The sequence below is a fragment of the Jaculus jaculus genome, chromosome 11 (genome assembly GCF_020740685.1).
Source record: "Jaculus jaculus isolate mJacJac1 chromosome 11, mJacJac1.mat.Y.cur, whole genome shotgun sequence".
Lineage (NCBI taxonomy): Eukaryota > Metazoa > Chordata > Mammalia > Rodentia > Dipodidae > Jaculus > Jaculus jaculus.
In genome coordinates, this window is record NC_059112.1 from 112,470,619 (window position 1) to 112,481,403 (window position 10,785).

A 10,785-nucleotide genomic window follows, 5' to 3' on the forward strand; every position below is an offset into this window, starting at 1 on the left:
ATTCAGGAAGCTTTTGGAGCAGGGGTAAGAAGATGTAATTACCTTAAGTGGGCATGTTCAATTCCCTGAACATAAAAAGGGACAGGTTTAGCTGGCCCTTTGGTTCACCTGGGCCAAAAGAGAGTTGTCCCCCCCCACACACACACCCGAACATTATAAATAGCCTTGTAAGGGAAGGCAGGCTTTCTCTCTCTGATCACTTGGGAACTTCCTGCTGTGGGTGAGTTTTGTGGGCTGGCTGAGCCTCCCGCCCAGTTGGGAGGGTCCTCCTAGCCTTTACTTTCCACATGGGTTCTTAATCTCCTCTAGCTCCCCACATGGCAGGGGCTCCTTGAAATTTCGTTTATCTTGCCACGCTTTTCCCCCCAGATCCATATCTGGTCGCATGGACTCCTGAGCTATACATCGCCCACATGAGCTTTTAGGCTCCATGTAGTGCACTTCTCTACTCCCCACCTTATCTCCCCTACCTTCCAGCCTCCCCCTTCTGCACTCCTTTGTAAAATCTGAATAAAATGTGGTATTTTCAAAAAAAAAGGGACAAGTTTGTTGGCTCCAGCAGGATGCTTCCTAGGGACAATGGTGAGCACCCAGCAGGTAGCCTTAGGATCAGCATGGAACTACAACTCCAGGACATCTCACAGCCAGAGACAGATCCACCAGCAATGTGAGTAAAAGCTGTTAATAGAAAGCACTCACACACTTATTTCCTGTCAGCTCCCATAACCGAGAATCCATTATGCGGTGCTCCTGTGTATTAATACTCCTGAGGACACACCCAGGTAGAAGTTCTGTCAAAATGTCTTGTTGTGGGCTGGAGAGATGGCTTAGTGGTTAAGCGCTTACCTGTGAAACCTAAGGACCCCGGTTCAAAGCTCGATTCCCCAGGACCCACATTAGCCAGATGCACAAGGGGCGCATGCGTCTGGAGTTTGTTTGCAGTGGCCAGAAGCCCTGGTGCACCCATTCTGTCTCTCTCTATCTCTATCTGCCTCTGTCACTCTCAAATAAATAAATAAAAATGAACAAAAAAAATTAAAAAAAAATGTCTTGTTGTGTCCCAAGGAAAGCCAACGATTCATCTACAATCAGTGCAGCTGGAAACAAGTTACTGCTGTATTCCTACAGCCCCAAGAAGGTTTCCAGCTCCACAGATCCCAAGCCATAGCAAGTACCACTGGCACAGGGGCTCTTGCAGATGCTGACCATGTAGTCAAAGCATCACAGCTTCAGGTACCCGTGCTAATAAAAAAGGCTGTTTTGATGACTCATGTGTTTGTGAAGTCAGACAGAGCAATGTTCACACCTGAGGAACAAGCTAGACAAGACTTAAGGCAAGTAAATAGGCCAGCTGTGATCAGGAAGGAGTCTGGGAATATTCTGGCGCAGCATGTCGGCCCCAGGTGGGAACCTCCCTCCCTGCCTCTGATCAGAACCCTGAAACTGGAAACATACATCCTTAGGATCTTTAAAAATGACAGAGAAAAAGAAACACTCAGCTGGGCATGGTGGCCCACTCTTTTGATCCCAGCACTCAGGAGGGAGAGGGAGGGCGATCATTGTGACTTCGAGGCTACTCTAAGACCACACAGTGAATTCCAAGTCAGCCTGGGCTACAGCCAGACCCTACCTCAGAAAGAGAAAGAAAGGAAGGAAGGAAAAGAGAAGAAACATTCACCTGTCACTTAAGAGAACCAGAACTCTAAAGCTCTTTCAAAGAGGAGCACATTCACATGGTGCAGAATCTCAAGAAACCAGCTACTCAATGCTCCCCAATCCCTCTATTGTGTCTCTCTCCGAAGACTCAAATGTTCACACATCCATCAGCTATGAAGTATACTCCATGGGTCAGTGAGCTAATGCTCTGACCACAAAGACTTATACTGTGTGCATCTCAACCTTGACAGCTCCTGACACAGACAGTATGCTACCACAGCTACAGCTAGGGCATGCTCCCTTCTCTGCTTCATGCTGCAGGGCCCCTGAAAGGACCTACAAGTGTGCCCTGGCCTACAGCACGTGCAGTCTCAGAGCATACCATGGTGTCCTGTGGTCTCCCCCACCTTGTATGCACTACTGGCTCCACTTTCGTTAACATGAAAATGTGGCAATACACAGCCAAGAAAGGAGACAAGAATAAAGGAGAGTCCAGCTGTAGATGCAGCTGAAGATGGTGGGGGTAACCAGTGGGGCCCAACTGACCCTATACCTATACATAAGTTAACACTTCAAGAGCTCAGTCCCTCCCACACGCCCTTGCTGGAAAAGCAGCCCTATCTGATCACCTATCTATCATCCTTGAAATGTCCAATCAAATGCTAATCAAAGTAGCCTAGCTAGTCCAGCCCCACTTTCACCCCCCCCCCAAAATAAACCCATGGCTCCTCCTCTCCCGCACTTGGAGACACCTACTCTAGACTGGAAGTTCTACTGAGCAGATCCAATACTACTACTCAGAAAGGATGCTATAACTCAGTCCAAGTGGTCAACACTCTTGACCGGTCCTAAACCCAAAGAGTGGGCACGATCTCAGCTGCTCACAAGCAAGCTATTTAACAAACAGCAAATACTCAGCGCAGTCAGACAACGCTGACAAGAGCCCAAAGGAGGAGGCAAAGAACAGGCAGAGAACAGGACCGGGGCGGAAAAGGAGTCGGGGAGGAAGCACTTCTGAGAGGGGACCGATGGCCCACTGGACACCAGCTCCTCCGGAGCCAGCCATCCTGGATTCTCTAAGGGCACACCCCTGCAGCCTGGGACCGAGTCCCACCCACTGGTAACTACGTTTGTGGTTTGTTTTTTTTTTCCTTAAACACCTAAATTAAAGAGGCAAGTTGAGGCAAGTGCCAGTGATGCAATCTACCTTGTGTAGTTTTGCCAAGCACCCGGAAGTTAACAGGAATCACATCGCTGCCAGAGTGTTTTCTACCGGTACAAGGAAGGTGCAGAGTCCCTAAGCAAAAGAAATCCCTCGAGTGGCGGTGCAGCGAGGACCCTGCCCTTCGCGGGGTACCTGCGCGGCCCATCTCGGGTCCTGCGTGGCCCCACAGAGCGGCCGCGGCGACCACGCGCACGGGCACCCTGCCTGCACCAGGCCGCCCCCGCCCCGCCCCGCCCCGCGCCGCGCCGCGCCGCGCGCCCTCCGTCGCCGGGGCCTACCGTTGCTGTAGGCATACGGGGACTCGGCCGCACCGTCCTGCAGACTCTCCAGGATCTCGCCCTTGCCCACATCGCTGTCGCCCACCAGCAGGAACTTGAGCAGGTAGTCGTAGCTCTTCACCGGGCTGCCCTGAGTGCCCATCCTCCCGCCCGCCGCGCCGCGGCCCACGGCGCCGCCGCCGGACCTGCGTGCGAAAGCGAGTGAGCCGCGCCGCGGGACGAACGCGAACGCCCCCGCAGCCGGCCACCGCCCCCGCAGCCCCCGCCCGGCAGCTCCCGCCTCACCTCCGCTTCGCTAGCTCGGTCGCCGCCCGCCGCTCTCCGCACAGCCCCGCCCCGCCCCCAGACGCGCCAACGCCATTGGCCGCTTACTGCCGGCCCTCCCCGCGCTATTGGCCCACCCGCCTGGCCGTCAGGCCGCCCGCCCCCACGCCGCCCACCCCGCGCCGCCGAGCCCCGGTCGCTCCGCCTCACTCTGCCTCTTCGTCGTCGACATTGGCTCCCGCCGCCCTGTTTTCCGCGGCTGTTGGTCCGCCCGCCCATCCGTCACGGTCTCCCCACCCCCACGCTGGCCGGGCTTTGTTGCTGTGGCCATTGGCCACTTGCCCCCAACTTTGAGGACCCATAGGTTGCCCTGCACGTCCGTCAGCACCGTTACCACCCCGTCAGTTCCCGCAGACGGCCCGGCTCACTGGCCTTTAACTCATCCTGGACCGCCCATTCGCCGTCCCTGCTCCCAAGCCATTGGACGGCCTGTCCGCCAATCAAAGCTCTCTAGCCTCGCCCCTTTCCTAATACTCGCCAATCAAGACCCTGGAACTCCAGGCTGTTTACACATGGCCCCTTCCCACCGCAGACCTGCAGCAGAACCATCGTAGAGGCTGCATTAGGCGAGTTCCTTACGTCGGGAATGGCCAGGCTCCCAATCAGATGACTCCAGCAAAGACCCAGAAAGGTGGCGAGGTGACCTGAACTTACCATCTCGGACTCGTCTTCCCCGGGCCGGGGAGTGCAGCCAATCGGCGCTCGGCAAAATGCAGGCCGGACTTTGGTCCGTGGTGGGATGGGTGTGACTAGTGCTGAGGGATCAAACCCACAGGTTTACAGAACTTGTCTGCTCTGAACAGCACCTCCGAGAGACTCGTGGCAACAGCGCTCCTGGTGGGAGTCGAAGCCGCGTGGACAGGCGTCGTAGTGCTGGCCGCGATGGACCGGGCGAACTTGGTAGCTGTTCTGGAAAGCCTGTAGCCCGCCACAGGTGCACACGCGAGCGGAGAGCCACGGACCACGGTCTTCAGGAGATCGTATTCTCAATAGCCAGTAACACAAAAGTTAAGCACAGAATACTGCACCAGAGGATAGTTTTTATCCATCTATGCAGAAACCTGTACGTGACTATAGGAAACCGCCGAGACACCCACCCAGATAATGATGAACAAGAGGAGTTACGACTACATGTTAAAGGGTATAACTCATTAAAAGATATGATGATGTAAGACATAAGATGCCAGAAGGCTGAAGATGCGTCAAAGTAATGAAGTACTTGCCTGGCATGTTGAAAAAAATATATATATATGATGAGCCAGGTGTGGTGGCGAACGCCTTTGATCCCAGCACTTGGGAGACAGAGGTAGGAGGATCACAGTGAGTTCAGAGCCAGCCTGGGACTACGTAGTGAATTCCAGGTCAGCCTGGGCTACAGCGAGACCCTACCCCGAAAAACCAAAAACTAAACAATAAAAGAAGGGATTATTGGATCCTAGCCTCAGCAAGAGAATCAAGAGTTCAAGGCTAGCCTGAGCTACAGGGTGAGATTATATATATATTTGCTTATTTGAGAAAGAGAAAAAGGCAAGTAGAGAAAATGGGCATGCCAGGGGCTCCAGCCACTGCAAATAAACTCCAGACACATGTGCCACCTTATGCATTTGGCTTACATGGGGACTGGGGAATCAAACCTGGGTCCTTAGGCTTCACAGGCAAGTGCCTGAACCGCTAAGAGTCAGCTCTTCAGCCCCTTAAAAAAAAAAGAAAGAAAGAAAGAAAGAAAAGAAAAACACCTTATCACCGTGAGTTCAGGCCACCCTGAGACTACATAGTAAATTCCAGGTCAGCCTTGGCCATCTCAAAAAAAAAAAAAAAAATTTAAAAAAACTTTATTTACTTATTTGCTGGCAGGTGGGCATGCAGGTATGGAAGAGCCAGATTCTCTTGGCACTGTAAACAAATGTACATATGACTGTACATGGACAGCTGGGGAACTGAACCCTGAGCCCACAGGCTTTGCAAGCAAGTGCCTTCAATTATTAGGCCATCTCTCCAGCCCCTCAAAAAAAAAACAAAAAAAGCTGGGCAGGATAATGCACTCCCTTAATCCCAGCACTTGGGAGGCAGAGGTAAGGGAATTGCCAAGAATTCAAGGCCACCCTGAAACTACACACTGAATTCAGGTCAGCCTGGGCTAGAATGAGACCCTCCTTTAAAAAACAAAAACAAAAAGTCTTTTAAAAGGCCAAGCATGATAGCTCAGGCTTATAATTCCAGCACTTGGGAGGGTGAGGCAGGAACGTTGCCATACATTTGAGTTTATCCTGGACTATAGAGTGCCTGAGCTAGAGTTGAGACCCAGCCTCAAAAAAAGAAGCTGGGGAGGGGGTGCTGGATAGATGGCTTAGTGGTTAAGGTGTTTGCTTGTAAAGCCAAAGGACCTCAGTTTGATTCCCCAGGACCCACGTTAGCCAGAGGCACAAGAGGGTGCATGCATCTGGAATTCGTTTGCAGTGGCTGGAGGCCCTGGCGTACCCATTCTCTCTCTCTCTCACTCTTTCTCTTTCTCGCTCTTTCTCTCTCTCTCTCCCTCTTTCTCTTTCTAAAATAAATAAATAAAAATAAAGTTTAGGGCTGGAGAGATGGCTTAGCGGTTAAGCACTTGCCTGTGAAGCCTAAAGACCCCAGTTTGAGGCTTGATTGCCCAGGTCCCACATTAGTCAGATGCACAAGGGGGCGCACGACATCTGGAGTTTGTTTGCAGTGGCTGGAGGCCCTGGTGTGCCCATTCTCTCTTATCTGCCCCTTTCTCTCTCTCTCAAATAAATAAATAAATAAATAAATAAAATTAAAAAGTTTTAAAAAAAAGCAGCTGGAGCTGGGCGTGATGGCACACGCCTTTAATCCCAGCAGAGGTAGAAGGATAGCCATGAGTTCGAGGCCACCCTGAAACTCCACAGTGAATTTCAGGTCAGCCTGGGCTACAGTGAGACCCTACCTCAAAAAAACAAAAACAAAAACAAAAATAAAAAAAAAACATGGTTTATATGGGCTGAAGAGGTGGTTTAGTGGTTGACGTTTGCCTGTGAAGACTAAGAACCCAGGTTCAATTCCCCAGTACCCACTTAAGCCAGATGCAGAAGGTGGCACATGTGTCTGGAATTCATTTGCAATGGCTAGAGGCCCTGGTGTGCTCATTCCCTCCTCCTCCCCCACATCCACATCTGCTCTTTTCTTTCTCTTGGGAAAAAAAAAAAAAAAAAAAAAAAACAAAGCTGAGAGTAGTGGTGTACTCCCAGTACTTGGAAGGCAGAGGTAGGATCGCCATGAGTTCAAGGCCACCTTGAGACTACATAGTGAATTCCAGGTCAGCCTGAGCTAGAGTGAGATCCTACCTCATAAAACAAAGAACAAAATGGAAAGGGGGGGAGGGAGGGAGGGAAGGCTTCTGTGACATATCCCAGTAGAGGGCAGGGACCTAGAAAATGGGCAACAGAGTCTTCCTGCCTGCCCTGAAATAAGCTTTCTTGCTGTCCTCTTGGCCAGGTTATGCAAGGTAGGAGCTCAGGTTCAGGTGGGCAGAGCCATTCCAAGACCTCTAGGCAGGGCTGCTCAGCTCACCCTTAACCTCCAAAGTTGCTCAGAGGCTCTTTGCTGTGGCCGTGTACTCTGCCCAGGAGTGGCACAACAGATTAACAGAAAGGACACACCTACCCATATGGTGTTTTATAGACCAACAGCAAGCCAAGCAGGCAGTCCTCACCCTGAGCTGGTGTGGGGGCAGGTAGAGGACTGAGCACCCACAAGACACCAGGAACCTAGCAGGTCAGAACCTAGCATCTGACTAATGTGGGACCTGGGGAATCAAGCCTCAAACTGAGGTCTTTAGGCTTCACAGGCAAGCGCTTAACCGCTAAGCCATCTCTCCAGCCCTAAACTTTATTTTTATTTATTTATTTTAGAAAGAGAAGGAGAGACCACTCTACCTGGTGGCTGTCCCCCACTGTGGCAGCTGTGAAGTCTCTGAGGGCCTTTCTCTAGGGCTGCAAGCCTCAGAGGCATGACAGTTCTCTACGACTTATTAGTGCCGAGGCTGCCTGAAGGGGTGGTGGGAAGAAGCCATCTCCCCTTTACAGACTGTAAATCACAAATTCAAATTACAGGTTTATACTCAGAATTCCAGAATTTGGAAGGCTAAGGCAAGAAGACTCCTGTGAGGTCCAGTCCAGACTGGATCTACATAGTTCTAGGCCATTGTGGCTACAGAGCAGGACTATCTTAAAACAAACAAAAAGCCCCTAATCTTAGCATAGGCAGCTAATCCAGTGAACCGGAGCTCAAACACAAACCAGAGCAGAGATAAATTGATCTGTCTCCTGGAGTGCAACACACTCTTCAGCCTTGGACCCAGTTCTGGGTTCTTTGGGCTTCAGGACTTAACCTGTGGTCTCCCTGGTCTGTCCTTTAGCTTCCTCCTAAGGGTTACATTGGCTCCCCTGGTTCTTGAGCTTGTGAACTTGAAGAGTCTCCATTTACAGCCTCTTTGGGACTTCTTAGCCTCAAAAATCAAGAGCCAATTCTCTTGATAAATCTCTCATATATCTACATTGGCAAACTAAATAATAATCTCAAAAAAAAATTGGGATTTGGGGGCTAGAGGAATGGTTTAGTGGTTAAGGCGTTTGCTTGCAAAGCCAAAGGACTCAGATTCGATTCCCCAGGACCCACATTAGCCAGATGCAGAAGGGGCACATGTATCTGGAGTTGGTTTGCAGTGGCTGGAGGCCCTGGTGCGCCCATTCTCTCACTCTTTCTTTTCTTCTCTGTCAAAATAAAAAAAAAAGGGGGGGGGCGCTGGAGAAATGGCTTAGCAGTTAAGGCATTTGCCTGCAAAGCCAAAGGATCCTGGTTCAATTCTCCAGGACCCACATAAGCCAGATGCACAAGGGGGCACATGCAGCTGGAGTTTGTTTGCAGTGGCTGGAGGCCCTGGTGCACCCATTCTCTCTCACACACTCTCTACCACTTTTTCTCTCAAATAAATAAATAAAATATATTTTTTTAAAAAAACTAAAAAATAAGCTGGGCGTGGTGGCGCACGCCTTTAATCCCAGCACTCAGGAGACAGAGGTAGAAGGATCACCGTGAGTTCAAGGCCACCCTGAGACTACATAGTGAATTCCAGGTCAGCCTGGGCTAGAGTGAGACCCTACCTCAAAAAACAATACAAAACAAAAGCAATAATAAAAACAACAATAAACTAAAAAATAATTTGGCAATGGCAGGGCACTGCAGTGAGAACAATACACCCGTAGAATACTGAATGTATTCAGAGGGTGGTGCAAGGGGAAGTGTACAGCCAAATCCCTCCAAATAGAAAGCAGTGAACTACTGCCAGCTTTATCAAAAGCATCTAGGAGCCAGGTTAAAGGCACACACCTTTAATCCCAGCACTCAGGAGGCAGAAGTAGGAGGGTCAATGTGAGTTCAAGGCCATCCAGAGGCTACACAGTGAATTCTAGGTCAGCCTAAGCAAGAGTTGAGACCCTACCTTGAAAAACCAAAAAGAAAAAAAGAAAAGAAAAAGGACATCTGGGACAATTCACGAGAAGGTGTGGGGGAGGTTCATTAGACCCCCACCTGACATTTCAGGTGCACCCTGTGCCAGCTGTATACAGTAACACACAGGGTCTCTCATGACTTCAGGACTCCATGGAGGTGGTTTCTCTAGGGTCTTATGCTCTGTAAGTAAGCCCCCACCCAGAGGCTGAGGGAGGAGTATCTGCAGGAATAATGTGGGAACAGTGAGCCCCATTGAAGTCCTTTGGGGTCTCACACTCCTGGACAGGGACAAGGAGCTTCTGGAACGGCCACCGAACAGTCCTCATTCAGGGTGGGATGAAATTTCTTGATGGTGCAGCTGCTGTGGGGTCCCCCTGCTCTGTAAGCAAGCCCTCACCCTGCAGCTGAGGGAGGAGTGTCCAAGGAGTAATGTTGACACAGGGAGCCCCACATTCCTGTAAATAACCCTTCTCTATGCTCTGTAAGCAACCCCAATAAACTCAATGCTTCACTGAACTGGTGTTGGTGTAATTGTACTTTGTTCTGCCATCTGAGCCCTATTTGGGGGGAAGACATATGTCCGTGTCTCCCCAGTGGAAACGTTTCCCGTGACAGGAAGCTTTTATTTTTATATTTTTGAGGTAGGGTCTTGCTCTAGCCCAGGCTGACCTGGATCTTACTCTGTAGTTCCAGGCTGGCTTTGAGCTCATAGCAGTCCTCCTACCTTGGCCTCCCAGGTGCTGGGACTAAAAGTGCGTGCCATACCTGGCCTATTTTTATTATTTTAAAATATTTTTAGCCAGGCGTAGTGGTCAATGCCTTTCATCTCAGCACTTGGAAGAGAGAGGTAGGAGGATCGTCATGAATTTGAGGCCACCCTGAGACTATATAGTGAATTTCAGATCAGCCTAGGCTACTGTGAGACCCTACCTCAAAAAAAAATATACATATACACATTTTTAAAAATTATTTGCAAGGGTGGGGGAGAAATAGAACGAGAAAGGGCAAGTCAGAGCCTCCCACTACTGCAGCCAAATTTGAGATGTATGTACCATTCTGTATTTGGCTTTACATGGTTACTGGGTGTGGTGGTTTGATTCAGGTGTCCCCCATAAACTTAGGTATTCTGAATACTCAACTCCTCAGCTGATGGCAATTGGAAAATAAAGCCTCCTGGAGGTTATGTATTGTTGGGGGCGGATTTATGGGTGTTATAGCCATTTTCCCCATGCCACTGTTTGGTCTACTCTCTTGTTGCTATTGTCCACCTTATGTTGGCTAGGGAGTGATGTCCAACCTCTGCTCATACTGTTGTTCTCCCCGGACATTATGGAGCTTCCCCTCAAGTCTGTAAACCAAAATAAACTTTTTTTCCCCACAAGCTGCTCTTGGTCGGGTGATTTCTGCAGCGATGTGAATCTGACTGTAACACTGGGGAACTGAACTCAGGCCATCAGGCCTTGCATGCAAGCACCTTTAACTGGGCCATCTCTCCAGCCCAAGGGTAAGCTTTTTTTTTTTTTTTTTTTTGAGGTAGGGTCTCACTCTAGCCCAGGTTGACCTGGCATTCACTATGTAGTCTCAGGGTTGCTTAGAACTCATGGTGATCCTCCTACCTATGTCTCCTAAGTGCTGGGATTAAAGGCATGTGCCACCATGCCCAGCTGGCACACATTTTTAATCCCAGCACTCAGGAGCATTGGTAGGTGGGACACCGTGAATTTGAGGCCAGCCTGAGACTATATAGTGAATGCCAGGTCAGCTTGGGCTAGAGTGAGACCCTACCTCAAAAAGAAA

General features: G+C 50.1%; 1 protein-coding gene across 2 annotated transcripts in view; it reads right to left on the reverse strand.

Moving 5' to 3' along the window:
• The window catches only part of Rab40c (RAB40C, member RAS oncogene family), a 29,352-nt gene extending 26,008 nt beyond the window's left edge, over positions 1-3,344 (reverse strand). The window contains exons 1-2 of one of the 2 annotated variants that reach the window (XM_045161165.1): positions 3,160-3,344; positions 2,864-2,953 (exon numbers count right to left, since the gene is read on the reverse strand). In XM_045161165.1, coding sequence (XP_045017100.1) covers positions 2,864-2,953; positions 3,160-3,301 — 232 coding nt within the window. In that variant the 5' untranslated portion in view covers positions 3,302-3,344. The remainder of the gene's footprint in view (positions 1-2,863; positions 2,954-3,159) is intronic. The other variant, XM_045161166.1, reaches the window with a different exon arrangement.
• Positions 3,345-10,785: the final 7,441 nt, after the last annotated feature.